Source organism: Rhinoderma darwinii, chromosome 4, assembly GCF_050947455.1.
Source record: "Rhinoderma darwinii isolate aRhiDar2 chromosome 4, aRhiDar2.hap1, whole genome shotgun sequence".
NCBI lineage: Eukaryota > Metazoa > Chordata > Amphibia > Anura > Rhinodermatidae > Rhinoderma > Rhinoderma darwinii.
This window is the reverse complement of record NC_134690.1, coordinates 55,166,172-55,193,471: the sequence shown is the minus strand read 5'-3', so window position 1 is coordinate 55,193,471 and position 27,300 is coordinate 55,166,172. Positions and strand designations below refer to the sequence as shown.

Sequence of the window (27,300 nt, the reverse complement as noted above, 5' to 3'; positions counted from 1 at the left end):
TAGGGGCATCATGGTTGTGAAGAGTTCTAAGCGTTTCTCATCTATCCACAAAATAGGTAATAACTCCTAGATTGGTGGGGTCTGACTGCTGGGACCCACACCAATAGTCCAAACAGGGGATCCCACATGCTCCATTAGAAAGGAGTAGTAGTCAAGCATGCACTGTCTATTCTCTTAACCAGAATACACTTTACCGTGATCATGGAGAATGAAGTTTAGTGGCTGAGGATTCTGATATCCTAGCCAATTCCTTATACTGTGTCAACCATGGATCACTTCAAAACATAGCTGACATTTTGAAAATAAGTAAAAAATTAAACGTCTAAAGATTATGGCTGAGTTCCCACGGGTCAGATACGCTGCATAAAAACTGCGCAGCATATCAAACCCGGAACTCCACCTGAAGAATCGCACAATAGCGGCACAGTTTTTTTTCGAATGGAATTTCAGCTGGGGGAAAAAAAAACAAAACAAACATGTTTACCCCCTCCCCTCTTTTCTGCACGTAGTCCAGCCTTTCTGGCTGATGTTGCAGGCCACATGACATGTGGATTTAGATTCCACACCGCAGGTCAATTAATGTTTGCGCTGTGTTTTGTTTTTTTTGCAGCGTGGGCATGAGTCTAAATCTCATTCACTTTGCTGCTGCTGTAAATGCTGCGGAAATTCCGCACAGAATTCAGTCACGGAAATTCCGCAGCTTCGTGGGAAGCCGGCCTACATCCTTTTTTTCCCTAAGGAAACAGCGGGGCTGTGTTAATCCTGGGGTGTAACTGCGGCTTACAAAACATTGTGGCCTAATAGGATCTAAGTATCCACAAGCTACTGTACAAACCATCAGAATGCCTCCAAATGCAAGCATAGATCCTAATCTCTGTCATAACATTTTATTCAAGAAGCAAAGTTTCCGTAACAGAAGAAGGTTACAACTTGAATAGGGCCTAACTGTAGTTTTCCAAAGTTTTTTGGAGAGTTTTTTGATGCGGAAGCCACGCAGCGTTCCAAAACACATTCCATTGATTTCAGCGGAAGGCGGAGGAGTTTTTTCCCACCAGCGGAAAAACAGTCATGCCCTTTCTTTGGGCTTTTCAGTCTCGGACATCAATGGGAGGCACAGAAAGCGATTTTCGCTGCATTTTTTTTGCCCGCGGCCCTCAATGGCCATGGCCGAAAAAAAACTGCCAAGGAGAGTGCATGTAGGCCAAAATGTGAAGGAATTTGAGGCAGTTTTTTGCACCTGTAAATAACTGAAGATGGCCTTAATCTCATTTTCCACTTTTTTTTTAATAATATATATGAAAATTAAGGTCATAAATGAACTAGTGAATTTTCTGATCTTTTTAACTCCAGTGTACCAAAATAAAACACGCTAAGAGAACACCAGGACAACAATAGGAGTGTAATGAAGGTTTATTGGAATAGGCAGGTTTGTCAACTGAACAGCAGCAAAAAATGTAAAAGGAACAGAAAAAAAATAGTAATAGGTCATGAGAATCCCACAATCTTAGTCCACAGCCTCTGATGCATTAGGCCTTGGTCAAAGTGCAGTTTTGCATGCATTGTATTAACAGCCAAAACCAAAATTGCACCGCCCCAAAACTACACTGTGGACAAGGTCTTAAGCTGGCCATACACATAAGCATGTATGGTGGCCGAACCGGACAATTTTGGCCAGACCGGATGTGTATGGCGGCATCCCAACTCTCCCTCAGGGCTAGAAGGGTCCGACATGTTACATTTCAACATGACTGATCCTTTTGTTCATAATGAGATGAACCGCCGCCAGGACAATCTGGCAGCAGCCATCTCCCTTTAGTAAACATATGCACTCTCGGCCGAGCTGAGCGTACACAGGTGTATGGGAGTCGTTAGAAATAGCGGTCGGCCGAACGATTGCTCGGCTGACGGCTATCTAAGGTGTATGCAGATTTACCAGATTTTTGTTGGGTAGAAAAAAAAAAAAAAAAAAAAAAACTTTATGCCCAGGCAGCAGCAATTCAATTGGCTTTTAAGAAGGAGGGGAGAGAAAATATCCTTGGAATATTTCTAGATTTAAATTAATCCATCCGAAAAAAATAAAAAAATAGACCAAAGAAAATTATATTTAAATCAAAACAATTGGGTTTGGCTGCAGCAATTAACTACGTTTCTTACATTTTACATTATTATACACAAAAAAAGTCAGTTGCAGAAACTGGTGGTTCCAATTTTCTTTTCTTTTTTTTTTAATTTAAATATTAGAAAGGCTAATCGTCCTCATCATAAGTGTCTGGTAGTTACGTGCATTGCAAAAAAAAAAATTATATATTTAATTTTTTACATTAAGTGAAACCGTTAATACTTCTCTACAGCAGTAACCGCACACCAAAAAACAAACACTTGATAAAAAAAAAAAAAAAAAAAAAAAAAGGGGAATGGAGTTCTCCAAAAGCTGCAGTGTGAAGAGACTATAAACTTTTTTTTCCGTTACACATGGATGGACTTTCTTTGCTATAAGGAAATCCACGTGGAGCGATTAGGAATGGAGACGTGTAAAAAGGGTTGACCAGGGACAGGTACGAAGCTGCACAAGTTAGTTGTTTTCTCCGGCTTGATCTCCGGCATCATTGTCCTCTCCTGCAGCATCAGAAGTCCATAACTAGAAGAGGGAAAAAAAGTTTTTAAAAATGAGGACCAGTCAGTGCTGCACATCGTAATACCTTCACATCAAACACCCTTGAGAAATGAAAGCTGGACTTTGATTATTTGCTGGAGGCAACACTTTGTTCCAGTTTGGCAGTAAACCCTGGCCCGACGGCCCAAACTAACAGCATCATAGGAACCTATGATGCAATTACTTAGAGACTCTGTCACCACATTATAAGTGCCCTGTCTCCTACATAAGGAGATGGGCGCTATAATGTAGGTGACAGTAATACTTTATTTTAAAAAAAACCATTTTTACCACTTTATTAGCGATTGTAGATTTATGCTAATGAGTGTCTTAATGCCCAACTGGGCGTGTTTTTACTTTTGACCAAGTGGGCGTTGTACAGAGGAGTGTATGACGCTGACCAATCAGTGACCAATCAGTGTCATACACTTCTCTCCATTCATTTACTCAGCGCATAGGGATCCTTTTAGATCGCTATGTGCTGTCTTATACTAACACATTAACAATACTGTAGTGTTTAGACAGTGAATAGACATTCCACGGGATGTCTATTCACAATCCCTGCACTTCGTTACTCTGTCTGTGGTAGTTACAGCAGAGGAAGCGTAATCTCGTTGTAACCTGTCATCTACAGCGTAATCTCGCGAGATCTCGCTTCCTCTGCTGTAACTACCACAGACAGTAACGAAGTGCAGGGATTGTGAATCGACATCCCGTGGAATGTCTATTCACTGTCTATAAACACTTCAGTATTGTTAATGTGTTAGTATAAGACAGCACATAGTGATCTAAAAGGATCCCTATGCGCTGAGGAAATGAATGGAGAGGAGTGCATGACACTGATTGGTCAGTCATACACTCCTCTGTACAACACCCACTTGGGCATTAAGACCCTCATTAGCATAAATCTGAAATCGCAAATAGTGCTAAAAATAGATTATTTTTCTAAATAAAAAGCATTCCTGTCACCTACATTACAGCGCCGATCTCCTTATGTAGGCGATAGGGCACTTATAATGTGGTGACAGAGTCTCTTTAAGGTCAAGTGATCTGTGCCTAATACAGGTGCTGAAATTTGGCCTATTAAAAGGAAGGGTGCCGAATTTTTTTTTATATATATCAATTTGCTTTTAGTGTTTTATTAACATTTTTTTTATTTGTGTGTTTGTGTTTTACTTTTTTTTTTCTCATCTCTGTATGTGTCGATTAAAGACATACAGAGATGAATACGGCACATACATCCCCATAGAGAATGCAAACGGGAGCCGTTCCATCCACTATGGTGTACGCCGTCTGTGGGAGCGGCGCATGCGCCGTTCCCACACACTTTCCAAATGGAAGGTCTTAAGCCGAGCGACATCCGGCAAAATTTTCTTGTGGACAGGAAGCCGCGGCCGGACAGTAAGATTACTACTTCCGGTCGCGGCTTCCGGACATGTGTTCTGAAGCAAGCACTAGGAGCGGACGGACCGGCGGCGGCAGGAGCAAGTTATGTCTGTGTATGTTCGTGTTTTAGTGTGCGATTAGCACTGTATGTAAACCTACTACACTGTTAGCTCAAAAAATTGCGACACAGTGTAGGAGGTTTGAACATTCAATCCCCTCCTTTCTCCTGGCACTAGCCAGGATAGAGGGGGGATTGTTTAAAGGAACAGTGTCATCACAAATTATTTTTTTATATGTTAAAGATGTTAGTGCTTTATTAAAAACGTTTATATTCATTTGTGTGTTTGTGTTTTACTTTTTCTTATTTTTACACTTTTTCTTCCCTATGGGGGCTGCCATTTTTTGTTCCATTTCTGTCTGTGTCGATTAACGACACATACAGACATGGAATACGGCAGCCACAGTCCCATAGGGACTGCGAACGGCTCCCGTCCCATTGACTTCCGTGTACGGCGTCTGTGTGGGAACTGCGCATGCGCCGCTCCCACACAGTCCAATTCGAAATTGGCGCCGTCCGGCGCCATTTTCCTGTGGACCGGAAGTCGCGGCCGGACAGTAATATTACTACTTCCGGTCGCGGCTTCCGGATTTGTGCACTTGGACCAGCGGCAGCAAACGGAGCGGACGGGCCGGAGGGAGCCGCGGCGGCAGGAGCAGGTAAGAGATTTCAATGTATGTTCGTGTTTGTGTGTGTATACTACTGTATGTAAACCTACTACGCTGTGTGTTAGCTCAAAAAATGGCGACACACAGTGTAGGAGGTTACACCGTTCAAACCCCTCGTTTATCCCGGCACTAGCCAGGATAAAGGAGGGGGGGATGCTGAGAGCTCACTAGAGCGAGGGCTTTTAACCCAATGTTGCAATGCTGCAATTTTGGGAAATAGCTCCATCTAGTGACCAAAAATGGGTAGTATTATAAATTAGAAATAATTTATAATATTTCCTGACTCGTGAAAAAAATAAAAAAAAATTTGAACAATGTTTAATCACCCACACACTAAATGTTTAATTTTTTTTAAAAAAAACATGTTTTTCTGGCAACACATTCCCTTTAAGGATGCTACAGCGAGTGTGTCTTCTCAAATTTTGCAGCATAAAGCAATGTGGTTGCTTTACCACATGCCAATGCTGCAATTTTGGGAATTGCTCCCTCTAGTGACCAGCACAGGGAAATGTTAGGAAATATTATAAATTAGATTATAATTTATGACTCGTGGAAAAATGAGAACAATGTCTATTCATGTATACACTAACTGTTTAACTAAAAAAAAAAAAAATTTCTAGCGACACATTCCTTTCAAGCATAAAAACTGTTCTAAGGCCAGTTTCCCACGAGAACAAGACCCAACGTGTCCCTCTCAATTTTAAAACAAATACTTACTGTTAGGTTATCTCTAAGTAGCTGCATGATGAGCGTGCTGTCTTTGTAGGAGTCTTCATTAAGGGTGTCGAGTTCTGCAATGGCTTCATCAAATGCCTGCAACGGATATAAAGATTTACACTTTGTTAGTCTATAGTTGTAAAAAAACAAAAACAAAAAAAAAACAAAAAAACAACTTTGTGAGGGGTGTGGAGGCATAAAACATTCTTTTATGGCTCTATTCACATCTGCATCAGAGGCTCAGTCAGGAGACCCTGTTGCAGATTGTCATATTTGGCAGGGAGAATAGTGCAGTATGCAGAGCTGTTTCTCAGATGTGCGCTCAGCCTCTACTTGTCATTTCTTTAGAATCCACTTTTTTGTAACCAAAAATATAAGGAGGCATCAGACCTCATAAGCAATGGTAGCCTTTGAAATTGCTGCTAGAAGCCACATCTGACAACATTCCCTGGCTCTAGGCAAAAGCTACTGCCCTATAATGGAGACATCACGAACGAAGAAAAGTACTACTTTTGATACATCTCCCCCAACGTATTTACATTTCTGTGTGGAGATGTTCAGACAGCACTAGTTTTTCTCAGGTGCTCAAAATAAAGCCCAACCCAGTTGAAGGAATGGAAAGAATTGTATCCGGCACTCCTAGAAAGGTAAAGTGGATTTTGTTTTTTTATCGTGATGCCAGTGGCTATATGTGCAACGTTTCGGTCGTTAGACCTTCATCGGGCACTGAGCCGTACTGGGGACTGTTTTTACTAAGCTGGCGCTCTGGAAATAATGGCGGCTTGCCGCTTTCATTGGCGCATTTACATTTCTGCTACAGGGTAAATAAAAAGAATGTTCAGAAGTGTGTGCAGCGTTTAGACGTGGGACAGCCATGATGGTATTTTGAGGAAGTACTTACAGTCTTTGCCAGTGTGCAGGCCTTTTCTGGGCTATTAAGAATTTCATAGTAGAATACAGAGAAGTTCAGGGCCAAGCCCAAGCGGATGGGATGTGTTGGTTGCATTTTCTGTTTGCTGATGTCAAATGCTTCTTGATAAGCTTCTTGTGAGTCTTGTATTGTACCTGTCGTGCAAAGAGACAGAATCACCATTACTTCCAAGCTCCAGATGACCACTGCACATTGCATGTAGGAGCTCATTCATGCGAGTTACAAAAGTGGTGACAATCCTGTTTATAAAAAGGGGCTTTCCTGCACGCAGCAGTTCTCCCCCATCCACAGAACAAGGGCTAAGTGTTGTTTGTGGCATTATCAGTGTCACAGCACCTATTAGATAAAGGAAATTGGGCATTATTAAACTAGTGACATATCCTCTTTAAGAAGTGGGTCCTGAAACCACTAGAATCAAAGTGGAGTGACTGCTCATAACAATGGGACCCACACCAATCAGATTTTTTACAACATGCCTGACCAACAGGTTATGAAAGTGTTAAATTGGGACATTAAATTTAGTTGCACAAGTTATGAGGATCAGACTAATACGATATAACCATAACTAGAATGAGACACTTTATCCCATTATCTAAGACATTTTGTCACCTACAAAGTTAAAAACTCATCTGTCCCATTGTATTCCTATGGACTGCAATGCTCTGAATTCTGAGCGAGGGATCGGCACTCAGGGATTCAAAATACACAAAAACACTCAGATTTTGTTTTTCATTGTCTATATATATCTAGTAAGGACACTCACGGGCTCGATCTTCTCCAGCGGCCACTTCTGCAAGGTATCGGTAGTAGTCTCCCTTCATCTTCAGGTAGAAGACCTGGCTCTCTGGTTGGGTGGATTTAGTGATCAGGAATTTGTCCAGCAGGGTCTAGATTAGAAAGAACAAAACAGCTACAATAAAACTTTATAAGGTACAATGTAAAATACATTAACACAAAATAGGACATTACTGCCCATAACATATCACCTGCACCAATCTAATTCCCTGTTAGGCCTCAACCACACGGATGTAATAAGAAAGCTTGTGATGGGCCCATAATGTAACTCAGTGAGCCTCCGATTTTATATGGCCCCCGCCACAGCTTTAGCCTTGTGGATTTTGGGAAGAAAATTAATTATTGTAGCATGCTCCATTGCAGAGATAGCCTCCCCTAAGTATTCATTCTAGGGAAAGTTACAGTGCCACCCGAGTAAGCGAGCGCCATACAGTGTCCATGCACATGCTTTTCCATGTGCATAAACCCTTAAAAAGGGTATTCTCCCTGAAATGTATGGCTCATTCAGAGGGTATATATATGACCCACGCCTATCTCTAGAATTGGGCCCTCTCACCCCTCTACTAGCTGCTGTCACTGGGCACCGGCTACTGATTGACGAGGTGGCCAGGTTCTCACAACAGCTGAGCAAGTTTTGCTACGCCGCATCCGAAACTCCCATAGAAGTGAATGTAAGTTACGGAAACTGTATAGCAAAGCAAGCCATGCGGTTTCCAGAAAACCAGAGCCCAGCGGCAGAAGGAAAGACTGGGCTCAGGGGACCCAGAGGTGGGACCAGCATTTATCAGACATTTATGGCATATCCTTTAGATCTGCCATAGAGGCCTAAGAAGGAAATGCCCCCTCAAGGTGCCCATACATATCAGATGATAGCCAGACCCACTGACGTATGTGGGTGTACCAACAATGGAATGTAATATTTACATATACCATAACTCAGAGCTTAAAAGTTAGGTTGCTGTTTTTTTTTTAATGGCTGTAAATAAAGAATTTTATTTCGTTTTCTTTAGCAAGTTTAATGGTTCCGCAGACGAGTGGGGACGACAAACATATATAATATTGGAATGCATGTAATATAGCAGTTGAAAAAGCAATAATTTCCCAATATGTTCATCTTTTTATAAAATATCCCATAATAATTCAGATGTGGCACTTGAACAACATTTTTTCAGTTGTGAATCTGAGCAGCAATATTACTTTTAATGAAATCACCAGATGCTCTAATTATATAGTAGTCGCCCCCCCCCCTCCGTCTCACACTGCATGAAGCAGGGTCATGTATGTGACCTGCTTATAACCCGCTTGTCAGACTCCCCACAAGAGTCCTGACCCATTTCTCTCTCGAGTAGACATTCTGTGCTGCATTCTGTTTATTTCTGCGCCACAAATGGCACTAGACTGTAGGAGCCAAGGAGAAAATTTAGAGACTAGTCACTAGTTTATTCCCCATCTCCTAACTAATCTAAAAAGCGTTTTGCGGCGGATAACTAGCGGGATTGTTTTTGAAAAACATTTGCAAAGATATGTTCATTTTTCTAAATATGCTAATTTGTCTATACTTGCCAAGTGGGAGGTGACTACTTTGGGCGGTGTAATGTTTTCTGTATGATGCTGTCCAATCAGCATACAGCTTCTCCCCCTTTCCAGCAACACAGCCTGATCATATAGTATACAGCTTATTCGCTATATGCAGCCACATAAAACACACTAACGTTACTGCAGTGTCCTGGCAATGAATATACATTGCCTCCAGCCAGGACGGGATGTATATTCAGAACCCTGACGACTTCTCTGCATGTCTGATTTACAGCATAGCAGGCGTAGTCTCGCGAGATTACGCTGTAAACTGTAATTTACAGCGAGATCTCGCGGTGCTGTAAATCACAGAAACGTGCACAGAAGTGGTCAGGATTCTGAATACACATCACGTCCTGGCTGGAGGTAATTAGCATAAATCTAATATAGGTAAAAAATTATCGTTTTTCTAAATAAAAAAACACTGCTGTAATCTACATTACAGCACCGATCACATGTACAATATAGGCCACTTATAATGTGGTGACAGAGCCTGTTTAAAGGGAACCTGTCACCAGCATTTTAACTATAAAGCCAGCAATACCTGGTGAAAGTGGGTGAAAAATCATTGTCATCTAAGCTATAAATATGTTCTAAGTAAGCTCTGTAGCTTTAGTATTCCGTTTCAGTGGTCCCGCGCCGTATGCAAATGAGCAGAAGAGTCAAATCTTCATCTGAAGAGAGTCAGATTTTCATTCCCCCAGCGTCTCAGAGTGGACTCCACCTCCTTTTTGATTGACAGCTCCTTAGCCAGTCAGGGCCAGACAGATGGCAACGGTGGGCGGGGTTAAGAGGCTGCATCCCAGAGGGAAAAATATTTACCATAAAAGGCGGGAAAAGTTTAAACAACGATATTTACCGACAGAGGAGAACTTCAGGAAAGAAGAGAACAGGAACGAACTCTGGACAGCTGCAGCCATTGAGGGGTCAGGCGAGTTTAACAGGTAAGATGTTGATGACAGGATCCCTTTAAGGATTACAGCTCATAACAGTGGCACTTACTATCGACCTGGGCATAAACTTGACTGATGAAAAAAATAGATCCGGAGTACTAAAATATAACTTTTACTAGTATGAATAAAATAGGTATAAACAGATATATGAACAATAGGAGGAACCCATTTGCCAATACTGCATACATATACTTAATTGTTTCCCATCGTTTCAAATTGTTGTCAACAATATTTTTGTATTGACAGCAGATAATGATCAGTCCGCCTTTGTAAGGTTTCCCAATTTAGAATGGTTCTTTTGGTCACATATGGAGGAAAGGAATGTTGGGACACATGTCCTCCTACCCCGTTTCTGTCGGTAAATAGTCCTCCACATCAAAGTGTCCAGAAATAATGTTACGTCCTCTCCTGGATGGTGAAAGAGCGACAGGTGGGTCTCCCTACGCGTTTCTTGCTGACCAGGCAATTCCTCAGGGGAGATAGGTCAGTGAAGCATGGATGTCCGAGGTTGGAACTTGCTGCTTGAAATGTGGCTGTCGATTCATATGGAGAGGAATGCTCTATAATTCAGAGCATGTTGAATCAATGGAGCAGTAAATTTCAGTTTCTGCTCAGCTGTCGTTGCACGAGGGAAAAACTCATTAGTTTGAGCAGGTCTGCAGTGGCAAAAGGGAGTCCATTAGTTAAAACACCCTTGCAGTGGCAAGTGATGTAACCTTCCTGGTAGGAGGCAAACACAGAACGCCTATCCCTGGCATGCTCTGAATTATAGAGCATTCCTCTCCATATGAATCGACAGCCACATTTCAAGCAGCAAGTTCCAACCTCGGACATCCATGCTTCACTGACCTATCTCCCCTGAGGAATTGCCTGGTCAGCAAGAAACGCGTAGGGAGACCCACCTGTCGCTCTTTCACCATCCAGGAGAGGACGTAACATTATTTCTGGACACTTTGATGTGGAGGACTATTTACCGACAGAAACGGGGTAGGAGGACATGTGTCCCAACATTCCTTTCCTCCATATGTGACCAAAAGAACCATTCTAAATTGGGAAACCTTACAAAGGCGGACTGATCATTATCTGCTGTCAATACAAAAATATTGTTGACAACAATTTGAAACGATGGGAAACAATTAAGTATATGTATGCAGTATTGGCAAATGGGTTCCTCCTATTGTTCATATATCTGTTTATACCTATTTTATTCATACTAGTAAAAGTTATATTTTAGTACTCCGGATCTATTTTTTTCATTATTCTATTACTACGGAGAAGTGAATTAACCATTATCCAGGTGGGGGATATATAACACCACGAAATATACACATAAACTTGACTGGAAAGATGGCATCTTAGGACTGTGGCACATTGAAGAGGAGCTCAGTGACTTTCAACGTAACGAAGGCTGACCATACATTAGTCTTTTTTGGTCCAATCAAAAAAAATAAAATGACTTTATGTCTTTGTGACACGAACGAGAATGAAAGACACCAACCGAAGACAGATATCAGTGTACAAGTTGATCGGTAGGGTTGTTTTTTTTTTTTTTTTTTTTTTTGAAGGTGTGCAGTGTTGTAAAGTCAAATCATGCCAAACAGTTCAGCATTCCATTAATAGAAGCTCAGACCAGGCTACAGATCAAGGCATATAGCAATCATCGTTTGGTTAACTTATGACGTGGTCATCCGGAACCACGAACAAGTCATTCCAGAAACGGTCATCTTAATCTGCTGCTCACGCATGTCGATGGAGACTGAACGGCGGTTTGCTTGATTTTACTCACACATTAGCAACGATTATGGCTGAATCTGTTAAATCAACTAATTTTACAAGCATTTACTGTAATCTAACTAGATACAAATAGATCTTTTATTACGAGGATCTCTGCAGAATTTGAGAAGGTTCATGGCTACACTGCCAGCAATTTCAGCTAGGGTTTCAAATTAATTCTCATTTTCCAGCATTTCAAAGCAGACTTCGAAACCTGATCTCAATTGTTGCAGCATTTTCACGGTGGTTTTACACGGCTTTAAGTACTTTGTAGAAGTGACGAGAAAAAAAAAAGGTCATCACGAACCCACATTTGACAAAAAGGATGACTATACAAAACGTGGTAAGAAAATATTTAAAGAGGGGCTATCTGGTTTGGACAGTCCCTTACCACATAGGATGTGTGTGGGAGACCGAGGCCAGATACAGTAAGTATCTGTGCGGCTGGCGCAGGTCAGGCTTCACTGTGAATGTACGTTTACACGCGACAGATTTTTTTTAGAACAATTTCTGTGGCATAAATAGTGCCACAAATGAATGGGGTTTTTACAACAGTATTAGAAAAGCCATTTAGATGCATGGGATGGATTGTTACAACCGAAATCTGCCGCATGTGAACACACTCTAGACTGAATTTTTTTTTTGCGGCGGAATCTGCCATGGGCTCCGCCTCCCATTCAGCTCAATTCTTTTTCAGCTAGTGGACAAAAGTGTCCTGCCTGATCTCTGGGTGGATTCCGCCCAAACCTCCCATTGAAGCGAATGGGAGTAGGAATCTTCCTGCCAACAGCAGGAACAAATCCGCGGTGGGACCCGCCAAGCAAAATCCGCCATGTGATCATAGCCTTCATGTTTGTTCCCACAGGCAAAAATCCCGCAGCATTTGAAGTAGCAGGAAAGTGGATGAGATGTTTGCAAATCACAGGCACATGCAGGAAGGAGAAAAACAAGTCATGTGGAAAGTATTTTGCGTTGAGACTTTGATCCCAGCCTAATTTGACATGGTGTGGATTTTAGATGTAGCGTAAATACTGCAATTTTATTGTGGAAAATCCGCAGCGTATTGCAGTAGCAGCAGAGTGGCTGACCTTTGAGCAAATCTTATCCACGCTGCATTAAAAAAATAAAAAAAATAAAATAAAAAAATTGACCTGCGGTGAGTTTTTTTTAAATCTGTAGCACAGGGGTCAGCAACCTGTGGCACCAGTACCACATGGGGCATTGTTTGCTGGCACACTTCTCTCCCGGTGTCCAGTGAACACAGGGAGAGAGCGCGACACTTCATTATGCGCTTGGCGGTGCCGATTACCAGGAGAGAGCAGTGCTTGCCGAGTGTTCTGTAGCGACAAATAGAATGAAGCACTGCTCTCTCCTGGTGATCAGCGACGCAAGGACGGGGTCTCCTATCTGCTCCCCCCCCCCCAACTCTGGCGTTCAGTGGACGCGGTCTCTACTATGTGCACCCAGTCCCCCCTAAGCTGGTATTTAGTAGCTGCAGTCTCGCATGTGTGCATTATTCCCTAGCTCTCCTATGTGCACCTCTCCTCCTGCTGGTGTACAGTAGCCGTGGTCTCTCCTATGTGCACCACGGCCACAGCAGGTATTCAATAGGATCTAACGGATTTATTAGTTTATGTTGCATGCATGGTAACAGTTTGTCTTATATGACTTCGGTTTGCATGGCACAGTGTACTTAAAGAGGCTCTGTCCCCAAATTATAAGTGGCCTATCTTGTACATAATGTGATCGGCGCTGTAATGTAGATTACAGCCGTGTTTTTTTATTTAGAAAAACTATAATTTTTGACAGAGTTATGCCCTATTTAAGCTTTATGCTAATGAGTTTCATAATGGACAACTGGGCGTGTTTTGCTTTTTGACCAAGTGGGCATTGTACAGAGGAGTGTATGACGCTGACCAATCAGTGACCAATCATCGTCATACACTTCTCTCCATTCATTTACACAGCACATAGTGATATAGCTATATCACTATGTGCAGTCACTCACATATTAACGTTACTGAAGTGTCCTGACTGAATAGACATCACTACCAGCCAGGACGTGATGTCTATTCAAAATCCTGACACTTCGGTAACATTTGTGTTAGATTTACAGCACAGCAAGCGTAACCCCGTTTTAAATGACCGTTTACAGCGTAATCTCGCGAGATTACGCTTGCTGTGCTCCAAACCGGTAACGTTTGTGTGAGAAGTGTCAGGATTCTGAATAGACATCACGTACTGGCTGGTAGTGAGGTCTATTCAGTCAGGACACTTCAGTAACGTTAATACACTACACTTCTCATTGTTCCAGCCCAGCTTATCTCGCTTCACAATCACACTAACAATGGGCTGGAACAATAAGAAATGTATGACGCTGATTGGTCACTGATTGGTCAGCGTCATACATTCCTCTGTACAAGGCCCACTTGGTAAAAAGTAAAAAACAAGCCCAGTTGGTCATAAAGTAATTAGCATAAATCTAAACTAGCTCATAACTTGCTCAAAAATGATCATTTTTCAAAATAAAAACCACTGCTGTAATCTACATTACAGCGCCGATCACATTATGTAGGAGATAGGGCACTTTTAATGTGGTGACAGAACCTCTTTAAATTCTAAGCCTTGAAACGTCTTGGAAAATAAAAAGGATGTTCAAAAAACGATGCCAACATAAAGTAGACATATGGGAGATGTTAGTTAGTAACTATTTTGTGTGGTATTACTATCTATTTTACAAGCAGATACATTTAAATTAGAGAAAATTTGCAGATATCATTTTTCTAAAAGGTTGGTGTTTTTTCCCACAAACAAATACTGAATTTATTGATCAAATTTTCTCACTAACAAAGCACAAATATGTCACGAGAAATCTGAGAATCATTTGGATAGGTAAAAACATTCCCAAGTTATTACCACAAAGTGACATGTCAGATTTGAATAAAAATCAGCTGCGTCCACAGGGCCAAAACATGCTGCGTCCTGAAAGGGGTTAAGGCACATCTACACAGAGCAGTGAGGCGCACCAGAAAAGCCGCACGTGCGTGCAAAGAGATTCTATGCAAACGTACCTAGAAATTTATATGAAAAACAGCAATTGTAATTTTCACATGCAGTTTTTAAAAAGCCCAAAAACAGGACACGCTGCATGCCCTGAAAATGATGTTTTTTGTAGTTTTGTTTTTTTTTTTTTTTTTTTAACGGTTGCGTGAATGGGATTTTATAATATCCCATTCAGTACACTAAGCAGTCTCTCCACTCAAATGCAAAGAAGTTGTCCCACTTGGGGGCTACCTTTCTATGAGCCAGTGAAGACCATGCTGGGGAATTTTCGCAATGCAGTTCTGTGCAGAAATTCTGCAGCATTTACAGTAGTAATGAATGAAATTCAGATTTAGGGTCAATTCACACGTTGCAGAAATCCGCAGCATAATATAGTAGCAGCATAGTGGATGAATTCGAACAAATCTCATCCACACGCTGTGTAAATACGGAGCGGGAAAAAAAACCCCTCAGAAATTTACCTGCGGTGCAGAATTTTAATCCGCAGCATGTCAATGTTATTCACGTAAATGCTGCTTGTTTGTCGTGGATTTTCTCTATTGAATTCAGCGGGCATGTAAAACCCGCAACAGATAGCAGTTGTAGCGTTTTGCTGAGTCCACCACAAAAAAAACGCAACCGAGAAGAAAAATAAAAAAAATCTTGTACTTACCCAGATGTCTGGTTCTTCCTTCCAGGTCGGCCTCCTGGGATGACGTTTCATCCCATGTGACCGCCGCGGCAGCCAATCACAGGCACACAGCGGTCTCCTGGGATGAAACATCATCCCAGGAGGGCGGCCTGTCAGGCCTGCTAAATGCTCAACAGTTTTCCGCAGTGAACATTCCGGCCGAAAAGCTGCACCACAGTTTGGTGCGTTTTTTCCCCAGACGTTCCTGTGGCCACCAGGGGAGTTACGCAGTGTTACTTTACGTATCCGCACCGTGTAAACTCAGCATTAGGCTACATGCACACGACCATAAAATTTGTCTGATTACAGACCCACTGATTGGCCGATATACATCTGCCTGTATATTTACGTAGTTACCTTCCGTAAAAAATACGTCAATTTATTCTGCATGCTCTGTGCAAAGATGCTGCGTGTTTGACCTAGGGCTGGGCAAAAATTCTATTTTTTACTGGTTTAAACTGTCAACATCTTCAGGACGCAGAAACAGTTGAACCCAATGGTAGAGCAGGGGACCGTAAGATCGTGCCTATTATTTTTATTAGGCACTATTGGGCTGTGAGGGGGCAGTTGAGAGAATTATACTGAGTGGGGAGCACTATGGGGCAATGTCAGGGGGTATATTATATACAGTAGTGTACAGCAGGCTCAGGGGATTAATATTAATTCAATGGCATAGCATGCAAATAGATGGGGTGGCCTAAATGATCGTAAACGGGGTTTCATGTTCAATTAAACTTGATTTTGATCATAATCACCCAGCCCTAGTCTGACCCATAGACTTCAATGGGGAGCATAAAATCTGCAACAGATGTTGTTGCAGTTTTAACATAGTAAAAACTACTTTGCTATAATCAATGCTTCACACTAAATCCTCAGGTAAAACCCACAGCTATAAGCAGAAAAAATGCACTATTTGGTGCACATTTTTGAGACAGATTTACCAGCATTTTTCGAGATTCTGCTGCAGAAAATCTGCCGTGTATCCAGTGTGGGGACATAAGGCCTTGTTCCCACAGCTCAGATTTTGCATGCATTTTTTTTAATGAAACTGAATTGGATCCAGGAGAACAGAACTATAAGGCCTTCTTTTAAATATTTAGGTTCCATTCCTGGTTTTGGCTTAAAAAAAAAAAAAAAACATGCAAAATTTGCACTGTGGGAACAAGGCCTAAAGAGGGCGATCCCAGAAATCAGGTGGTTCTGGTTTTACAAACTTGTTTGACAGGGAATTGCTGGAAATGGACAAAGTAAGAGTAAGTTCACACAACTTATTTTCAGGTGTATTTCAGAGCATTAAATGCTTGTTATACGCTCCACCACACACTTGAAATACCCCTGCAAAGAGTATCCTATTGTTTTCAATAGGCAATTAACCATAGTTCATGCAGCTGAATTCCAAAAACGGCTTGTAAAAATACGTGCCATATCACTTGGAAGCATTTGAGATAATTTTCCATTGACACTACAAAAACAAAATTTTATATTATATATATATATATATATACACACACATACATACATACACAAGCCTGAAAAAGCGTTCACATTTCCATCAGGACTCACGGGTTCCGTCTGAGCTTTCCGTCAGGGGAACCCATGAACGGCATCACCATTTACTTCAATGGTGGCGGATCCGTTGCAAATTGTTTCCATTTGTCACAGTTGTGTAAGGGGTCCGTCGTATTGACGGAATGAATACCATAGTCGACTGCGCTCTTGATTCCGTTTAAACCAAACCCTTACATAATTTGCACCGGATCAGTCACCATTGAAATCAATGGTGATGCACATACACATTAGACATAGCTCGGCCAGACCCGCCAGCATAATGATTTAATGTGTATGCGGCTACCCGACGCCTGCTACGTCAGGAGGAAGTAGTATTAGGCATGTTGCTTTTCAACATGCCCGATCCTTTGTTCCCATGGGAGATAAGCCGCTACCAGAGTTGCAACAGTTATTTAACGTGTACGGCCACCTAAACTAATAGAGTAAATATCAGTTATGTGCCTTGCTACATATGCACTCAGGATCGCAGACAGAGAAACATTAAATTCTGTTCTGATCAAACATCAGTTGGAGCAGTTCACTTAAGTATCAAGCTATGAGAGGACATGACATCACAAACCATCATTACAGTAACATTGGTAAACTTAGGGGAGAGGAATAAAAGAAAAAAGTGCCTTTTTTTGGCACACTGCTAGGAAATGATGATCTTATTGATTAAAGCAATTTAATCATTAATCTTCAAAACTGGACTGAATTTAGGCAATGCGAGGGTTAAAAAAAAAATAAAAAAAAAATGCTGCATTAACCTAAAGCCATCCTCTTTTTGGTGTATCCAATACAGTGCCATGTCCGTAGTGTCTGCTGACACGTTATCTGCAGCATGCTTGTTACTGCAGTGCTACAGACAGAAGGATTTATACAACTTCAATGATTATTGATCCAGCAAAGCCGGATGGCGCCACTCCTGCACTGCTGACATAAGTGCAGGCTACACAATGCAGCAAAGTCACTGCTGAAAGCATGATGCAGCTCATTATACCCCTCACTAGAGCTGGAAGCCAACACAAGAGGATACGTCTTATATACACATACATGTAAATATCTTACACTACCATCATCTGAGCGGAGCAAGGAATTCCACACGCAGCAGTGATTGCTCTGGTTATAGGACTGAAAATGTCTGGATGCACCAGAGTTCATATCATAAGGGAATTGCATAGAATTCAGTTTTCTACTTAGAGGCTCTGTCACCACATTATAAGTGGCCTATATTGTACATAATGTGATCGGCGCTGTAATGTAGATTACAGCAGTGTTTTTTATTTGGAAAAAAATATCATTTTTGACGGAGTTATGACCTATATTAGCTTTATGCTAATGTTTCTTAATGATGAACAACTGGGCGTGTTTTACTTTTTGCCAAGTGGGCGTTGTACAGAGGAGTGTATGACGCTGACCAATCAGCATCATACACGCCTCTCCATTCATTTACACTGCAGCTAGCGATATCGCTATGTGCAGCCACATACACTATAACATTACTGCAGTGTCCGGATAATGAATATACATTACCTCCAGCCAGGACGTGATGTGTATTCAGAATCCTGACACTTCAGTAGCGTCTGTGATATTTACAGCAAGGCAAGCGTAATCTCGTGAGATTACGATGTAACCTGTCATTTCAAGTGAGATTACGCTTCCTGTGCTGTAGTGTCGGGATTGTATTAGCGAAGTGTCAGGATTCTGAATACACATCACGTCCTGGCTGGAGGTAATGTATAGTTATTGTCAGGACACTGCAGTAATGTTAGTGTGTGTGTATGTGGCTGCACATAGTGATATAGCTATATTGCTATGCAGTGTAAATGAATGGGGAGAAGTGTATGATGCTGATTGGTCACTGATTGGTCAGCGTCATGCACTCCTCTGTACAACGCCCACTTTGCCATATAGTAAAACACCGTTGTCCATTGAGAAACTCATTAGCATAAAGTGAATATAGGTCATAACTCCGTCAAAAATGATCGTTTTTCTAAATAAAAAACACTGCTGTAATGTACATTACAGCGCCGATCACATCATGTACAATATAGGCCACTTATGTGGTGGCAGAGCCTCTCTAAATACCTTGGATGAGGATTGGGCAGGAAGCCTGGGGCAATATTAAAGGAACAGTGTTACCACAATTTTTTTTTAAATATGTTAAAGATGTTCGTGCTTTATTAAAAACGTTTGGATTAATTTGTGTGTTACTTTTTCTTATTTTTACACTTTTTCTTCCCTATGGGGGCTGCTATTTTTTTTTCCATTTCTGTATGTGTCGATTAACGACACATACAGACATGGAATACGGCAGCTCCAGTCCCATAGGGACTGCGAACGGGGCCCGTTCCATCCACTAACATGTACGCCGCTGTGTGGGAACGGCGCATGCGCCGCTCCCACACAGTTCAATTTGAAATGCGCGCCGTCCGGCGCCATTTTCCTGTGGACCGGAAGTCGCGGCCGGACAGTAAGATTACTACTTCCGGTCGCGGCTTCCGGACATGTGCACATGGAGCAGCGGCAGCAGACGGAGCGGATGGACCGGAGGGAGCGGCGGCAACTGGAGCAGGTAAGTGATTTCTATGTATGTTCGTGTTTCAGTGTTTTTAACTAGTGTATGTAAAGCTTCTACACTGTGTGTTAGCTCAAAAAATGGCGACACACAGTGTAGGAGGTTAAACCGTTCAAACCCCTCGTTTCTCCCGGCACTAGCCAGGATAAAGGAGGGGGGGATTCTGAGAGCTCACTAGAGCGAGGGCTTTTTACCCAATTTTGCAGCATAAAGCAATGTGGTTGCTTTACCACATGCAATGCTGCAATTTTGGGAATGGCTCCATCTAGTGACCAGCAATGGGAAATATTATAAATTAGAATCCAATTGATAATATTTCCTGACTCGTGAAAAAAAATAAAAAAATTAGAACAATGTTTAATCACCTATACACTAATTGTTTAACTAAAAAAAATAAAAATAAAAATCATGTTTTGCTGGTAACACATTCCCTTTAAGCTGCTGCAAACTTTCTACAAGCTACAGACTTTAGTAATCTGGTCACTCCGCCCATACCCGTCAGGACACAGGCTGGTCAGAGTTTGAGGACTTGTTTTTAACAAATATTTTCATTGCCAGTACTCAATAGGTTAAAGAATCTGTTCTTTTATTTAAAAAAAATAATCCCCTCTTTATCCTATAGGTCTGCTGGTGGATATAAATATAACAGAAACCCATAGTGCCGGCTGACACTTCAATCACAATGCATTCTGGGAGCTATGCTACAAAGACCAGTCACTGAGCTGGGACATGAAAAGTGAAATCTTCAGCCCCTTCTATGCAAAATATCAAGGATTACACAATGCATTTCTTACAATATATTAAGTAGGGCTGGGCAATTAATTGAAAACTAATCGAAATTCAGCGCAATTAATAGACGTAATCTTGCGAATTTTGGTGTTATCAATTATTTTCTCCCGGTTTAAACCGTATCTGCATCTTCAGGATGCAGATACAGTTGAATCCAATGGTAGAGCAGGGGACCGTAATGTGGGGGCATTATACTATGTAGAGGCAGCTATGGGGGCACTATACTGTGTGGAGGGCAGTTATGGGGCATTATACTGTGGGGTGGCAGCTATTGGAGGCATTATACAGTGCGGGACACTATGGTAGCAATATATTGTGGGGGGGCAGTGTGTTATTGTATACAGCAGGGTCTGGGGGTAAAACTTAAATTAAATAACGTAGCGTGCAAACAGGGGGTGTGACGTGCAAAAATGTGTGTCCCCTAAATAACCGTAATAGAGGTTACACGTTCAATTAATCGTGATTTTGATTCAGGTCATAACTGCCCAGCCCTAATATTAAGGGTTATAAAGTCTAAAGCATGAATATGCAGCAAGAAACAGACCAAGACAGAAGTTGTGATCAATAAGAGTCAAGAAGTTTGGACTGCAACCAATTTAAAATAAATAAAAGCTGACATATAGAAAAAAAACGATTATAGTGCAGGAGTGCACACAATTAGATTTTCTAAACGACTTGTAATATCAACTCTGCTTCTAACTACAGCACAGACCGTCTAGTCGGATGCCAGCGGCTCATAGCTCTGCAATAGGAGAGTCCTGCTCGTCTCCAAGGATCCCGTAACTGCCGTCAGAGCTGTAGACTAATGTGATCCTACATTATGTTAGTATAATTGGAGTTACTCTTTAAAGTTAAGTCCAAATCACATGCCAGTGTCAAATTTGGGAAAGTTCAGCTCTTAAATTTGGTGTCAAAGGTCCCAAAAAACTTGATGGCCTATCCTTAGGATAGGCCAGCAACAAAGAATCGGTCGGGGTCCTACTCCCAGCACCCCCGATTATCAGCGGTTTTGAAGTGGCCGCAGCACTTACACAAGCGCTGCTTCCCCTTCATTTCTACTGCTCACACTGAATCGCCAACATACTTGTAGCGGCGGATTACAGCAGTCTCCCATTGGAGTGAATGATAGAAGGCTGCAATACTGTAAACCGTCGCTACAAGTGGGTCGGCGACTCAGCGCGAGCTGTAGAAATAAATGGGAAGCAACGCTCGTAGGAGAGCAGCGGCCCCTTCAAATCAGCAGATTGGCAGGGGTGCTAGGAGTGGAACTCAGACCGATCACAGATTGATGGCCTATCCTGAGGATAGGCCATTTTTTTGGGACTGGAAAACTCCTTTAAAGGGGACAATTGATATGGAGTCAAAAAATGACTACAAAACCAGTGACAGCATAGGGTGCAAATCTCCCAAGTTCTCCAACAGGAAAATCTAGACAACCTCCAATTTCCTTAGGCAGTTATGCCTTTAGAATGTTTGACCCGCACATTGTTCCCCCAGCAACTGAGTTTATTAAATAGGGCCCTAGAAATAAATACAATAAGAATATACTAGTCATATTGAATTTGCCTTGAACTGTTGAACACTCATATGGAAGCTAATTCGGTACATCCAGGCAGGGAAGCACAGCTCACACTGTGTACAAGTCTCAGGCATTAGACCTTCGTTATTCTACATCTCTACTGGTTTAGGTCCCAATAAATACTTGTGTCATCAACTATCAGCAATTCAGGGAGTCTCTAGTAATTTCACATTGCTCAAAATAGTGGATCAGTAGTAGGATATTGGTATAAGACGTCACCTGGAGAGAACCCTTTACTTAAAGAGGCTCTGTCACCAGATTTTGCAACCCCTATCTGCTATTGCAGCAGATCGGCGCTGCAATATAGATTACAGTAACGTTTTTATTTTTTAAAAACGAGCATTTTTGGCCAAGTTATGACCATTTTTGTATTTATGCAAATGAGGCTTGCAAAAGTACAACTGGGCGTGTATTATGTGCGTACATCGGGGCGTTTTTACTACTTTTACTAGCTGGGCGTTCTGACGAGAAGTATCATCCACTTCTCTTCAGAACGCCCAGCTTCTGGCAGTGCAGACACAGCGTGTTCTCGAGAGATCACGCTGTGACGTCACTCACTTCCTGCCCCAGGTCCTGCATCGTGTCGGCCACATCGGCACCAGAGGCTACAGTTGATTCTGCAGCAGCATCAGCGTTTGCAGGTAAGTAGCTACATCGACTTACCTGCAAACGCCGATGCTGCTGCAGAATCAACTGTAGCCTCTGGTGCCGATGTGTCCTCGCTCGTCCGACACGATGCAGGACCTGTGAGTGACGTCACAGCGTGATCTCTCGAGAACACGCTGTGTCTGCACTGCCAGAAGCTGGGCGTTCTGAAGAGAAGTGGATGATACTTCTCGTCAGAACGCCCAGCTAGTAAAAGTAGTAAAAACGCCCAGTTGTTACACACACATAATACACGCCCACTTGGACTTTTGCAAGCCTCATTTGCATAAATAAAAAAATGGTCATAACTTGGCCAAAAATGCTCGTTTTTTAAAAATTAAAACGTTACTGTAATCTACATTGCAGCGCCTATCTGCTGCAATAGCAGATAGGGGTTGCAAAATTTGGTGACAGAGCCTCTTTAAACCGTCATTAAACCAGCGGTGGACAAATCCCAGAATGCAGCTAACACATCCAGAATTAAGCTACTAGAGTCCAACTTTTTGGTTGCTTTCCATTGATGTCTATGGAAGTTTATTATCTGGCTCTTATATAGGGCTACTAGATTATACTACCTACAGCCAATCATGTAACATAAGTATTGTAGTCCAGAACCTAAATTAAGGGATATCCCAACCAAGTATATCTGTAGGATATGTAAAATGTCTGATTGGTGGGGATGTCCATTATGAGATTGGGGTCTCATGGTTGATGGTGGTGAGAAGAGGAGGAGAATGACGGACAAGACGTGCGGTGCGCTCTTCATTGAAGTCTGAACTTTGGACACAGCAGAGCCTAATTGGATCCTGGTCTCCAAATAGTCAGAGGCTATTGTGATAATCAGAACACCGCTTTTAAGTTTCAGATATTTGCAACATTAACATTTAAAAAAATAAAAAACAGCTGCAGAGCAGTATATAAGCCCATTAACAGAGCTCAAGGCAAAAAAAAACAACTTAATTTCTAGGTTCACTACTAAACCAGTAACGGCGTTGTTCATGTCAGCAGGAAGCAGAAGAGATTCCCAAACTGATCAACTCTGCAAGTTACAAACTTACCAAAACAGTGTCACATATAGACTTAAGTTCACCCTCCACTTTCTCCCTGTACTCCTTGACCATCTGAAGCTTCTTGTCAGATCCCTCAGTCTTCTGCTCAATGCTGGAAATGACCCTCCATGCTGACCTCCGCGCGCCGACTACGTTCTTGTAAGCCACAGAAAGAAGGTTCCTTTCTTCATTGGACAGCTCTTCCCCACACTCTGTCACAGCCTTCATGTTAGCCGCCATATCATCATAGCGCTCTGCTTGTTCTGCCAGCTTGGCCTTTTGGATCAGCTCGGTTCTATCTGCCATGGCTTGAGCGTGATTTGGTACAGGGGAGAGTAAATCAACCCGCAGGAAAGGAAAGTTGTGAAGGGGGTCAAAAGAAGAGTTCTACCTAGACCTGAAGCTGGAGCAGGCAGCCAAACCTGTAACAAAAACAAAAGTGAAAATGATGTAAGGAAAACGTAAGGTTTAACACCAATCCATCTTCATACTACACTATCCTATGTAACGACAGCATAGAATAGGGATGGGTCCGTTCTACTGTTACCAAACAGCGAAAGAAAAAAAAATAATTATTTTCTCTAAGTCTCTGTTCACATCTGCGTCGGAGGCTCCCCTAGGGACCTTAGTCACAGTTATGGTGAAAAATACACAACATACACCGTCATGGAAACCCGACCGAGCCCACTAAAGTCAATTGGTTCCATCGGGCACAGTTAAAGCGTCTCTGTCCCCACATTATAAGTGGCCTATCTTGTACATGATGTGATCGGCGCTGTAATGTAGATTACAGCAGTTTTTTATTTAGAAAAACGATCGTTTTTGACAGAGTTATGACCTATATTCGCTTTATGCTAATGAGTTTCTCAATGGACAACTGGGCGTGTTTTACTACGTATACAAGGATTCCTGCTCAGTATAGGACATGCACATATGATACGCCATTAGTTTGATTGGCGGGAGTGGACAGAATCCGCAGCAATAATGAGCACGCTGTCCATTTAAAAATCTGCTCCATGTTCATTATCCTGCACGGATAAGTTACTGAGCGTACGACTGGACTAAGGGTCAGTCCACGCTTTTTTGGTGCTAACTTTGATGCGTAAACCGGGAGGCAAAGGTGTTTTTCCCCCGGGGCAAATCTTGACCGCTCACAGGAAAAAAAGGCAGCATATCCTTTATTTCCATGGTTTCTGCTTCTCACCTCTCATTGAAAAAAAAAAAACCTGCAGCACTAGGTTTGAGCATTTTTTTGCCCGGGGTCATTGAATTAGATTCAATGGCCGCGGGCCAAAGACGCCATGAAAAATACACCGAAAAATTAAGTGCAGGTAGTACAAAATCTGCCTCAAAATTCGTGAAGGAATTCTGAAGCAGATTTTTTTTTTCATGCAAAAACTGAACAGGGCCTAAAACTCCCCATTTAACATGCACTGCCGGTGGAATGAAAGCGGATTCTGCGCCTAAATCCTAAACATGTGAACACGGCCTAGAAGGGTCGGAGCTCTGGTTAAGCGCCGCGTCCCATTCTGATTTTCCCCACACTGCAGCACCCCCCGGCCGGGAACAGCAACCCCATTCATATGGGCTGATCAGTGTTCTATTATATTAACATGGTCCGTGTTCACAAAGCACAGCTATGTAATCTTCATTCATAAATGATGCAGGAAATTCCAGCTCACATGTCAAATCCAAGTAGGAAGCGCACACCCAACACTGCAGAAGGCTCCGAAAACTGACCGACCGCTCTGCGTATGAAATGTGGAAAAAACTCAAGTCACCCCACAGATTTTCAAGGGAACATTTCCTTGCAAAACGAGTTAACACATGAGTCAGTAACAGGAGAAGGAATGAAGCTGCCCTGCCTTTTGTCTCCAGGCTCTATGGATCATCCCCGCCCTGACTGCCTCTCCCTCCATGACTCCCACCCCGCAGGGGGAGCCAGTCTTCTCAGCAATATACTACTACCACCACCACCAGCGCTACAGAACGGGCACGGTGAGCGTGGGTGACAGCGTGCGCGGGTATCCGGGGTCACAGAAGGAAGCGGAAAAAAAGCGCTCAGAACACCGGGCAGGCGCTTCATGTACAAGGGGAATGCACAATCTACAGTCAGTGTGATACACGGCTCCCAGCATTTACAGGTTTAGATTACATAAAGAAAAAAAACCTAATACAATACAAGGATCAAAGACAAGATCTAGAGCGGACAGGCGCCCATGCGAATCACCCACAGGACATCGCGCAGCCGCGTGTAATGGAAACCCACACCAGCGACAATAGACCGGAGTATTCAAAGAAATTAAAATGCAGCGGAGGATGGGAATTACCCTCCTCCCACCGCAGGAGCGAGAGCTCGCTAATCCAGAGGTGGAGATCACACACACACACGTTACAATTCTACCTGCAATACATACATCTACATATAGACAGCAGAGACTATATAAAAACACACACACACTAAATGATCATCATTCTAGGGTGGTACACCAATGTCCTCACAGCAGGAGCAGCAAGAGATAGGCGGCAGCTAGAGATAGGCGGCGTCGCAATGACACCAGTCCCCGTCTAATGTCACATCTGATACCACCGCACAGACAGGACATTGACACAGATACATAGACGCTCTTCACTGCCGGCCGCCATTGTCTATGTATAGAACGAAGCCAGATGCAAGACGCTGCCATGACATTGCAGATTGTGCTCAGATGACAGGATAATGGCGCGTGCCGTGCGTATAGTATTTCTGACAGGTGGGTGGTCGGTCGGCCGTTGTCACAGCCGAAGCAAGCGCTAGAAGCAGCGTAAAGACACTCACCTGGCGCTCCTCACCGTGTGAGCCGCTGGCCGGCTGAGAAAGGAGAGAGAGGACAAGAAAACCCAGAGACTGAGTGCAGCGTACAAGAAACCCCTCAAGGCTCAACCTAACCCAATTACCAGGCGTTGGCAAAAAGGGCGTGGTAAATAGAAGCCAGCCAATCTGAACACTGGGGATAACCCGCCAATTCCGCGTTTACCTATGTCCGGTAGTCAATCAGGAGCTAGCGCGGGAGCTAAAGGCGGGGTTAGGGGAGGACAGGAGGATGGGTTAGGTTGAACGACAGGCTGCGGCTTGGGCCACGGGGTTTTCTCCAATGAGATGCAGGGTAAAATGACGTCATTGTTGCTGTGGCAACCGAGTTGCAGCTTTCCCTCTTGACTCTCTCTCCTCACACTGTGCAGCCTGGGCGTGGTGGTGGTGATGGCGGCGGCGGCTTCCTGCAGTAGAAGTGCTGCGCTACGGCCAGGGCGGGCCGCTCACCAACCCATGACTGTGTAGAAACCACTGCTCCCTCCATCAACACACAGCATAGAGCAATAACTCCTAATTCATCTACATCAGTATCTTCATTAGAGAGATAGATAGATATGAGAGAGATATATAGATAGATATGAGAGAGATAGATAGGTATGAGAGAGATAGATAGATAGCAGTGGCGTAACTACCGCTGTAGCGGCTGCTACGGGGCCCGCAGCATGAGGCAGCACGGGACGCCCTTCACATGGCCTACAGCGCGACGCCACTGAAGGGGTTGTTCCTACAAAAGACGTGCATCCCCTGATACACGTGGGACCGCTGGGACGCCCAGCGATTAGGAGAACGGGGGACCGAAAGTCCCCAGAAGTTCTCCATGACAAACCTCGGACTTCCGGGGTCTGTCAGCAGCTCCATAGAAATGACTTGCGCCCCAGCAGCTTGATCACTGCTCCAAATCTATCGTCGTCCAAGAATAGGCAGCACTCCAAGTCACGGTGAAAAAATGGCCTTTTTATTAGCCCTTGTGCAACGTTTCGGCCATAAATGTGGAGCCTTTTTCAAGATTACAACCA

The 27,300-nt window shown here is 42.9% G+C and overlaps 1 protein-coding gene across 1 annotated transcript; it reads right to left on the bottom strand.

Annotated features, from left to right (window-relative positions):
- Positions 1-1,394: 1,394 nt before the first annotated feature.
- YWHAQ (tyrosine 3-monooxygenase/tryptophan 5-monooxygenase activation protein theta) lies at positions 1,395-26,395 on the bottom strand. The gene is made up of 6 exons (XM_075861116.1): positions 26,249-26,395; positions 23,440-23,852; positions 7,177-7,300; positions 6,384-6,547; positions 5,483-5,578; positions 1,395-2,638 (listed from the first exon to the last, which is right to left on the bottom strand). The coding sequence occupies exons 2-6, from the start codon at positions 23,734-23,736 to the stop codon at positions 2,573-2,575; spliced, it is 747 nt and encodes a 248-aa protein (XP_075717231.1). The 5' UTR covers positions 23,737-23,852; positions 26,249-26,395; the 3' UTR covers positions 1,395-2,572.
- Between the last annotated feature and the right edge of the window lie 905 nt (positions 26,396-27,300).

Excerpts from the sequence above, each read along its gene's own strand:
- YWHAQ (XM_075861116.1), bottom strand. The coding sequence starts at position 23,736 with ATGGCAGATAGAACCGAGCTGATCCAAAAGGCCAAGCTGGCAGAACAA. Across the intron at positions 7,301-23,439 it reads CTATATGTGACACTGTTTTG|ACCCTGCTGGACAAATTCCT; the intron begins GTAAGTTTGTAA and ends TTTCTAATCTAG. Across the intron at positions 2,639-5,482 it reads TACTTAGAGATAACCTAACA|TTATGGACTTCTGATGCTGC; the intron begins GTAAGTATTTGT and ends TCCCTCTTCTAG.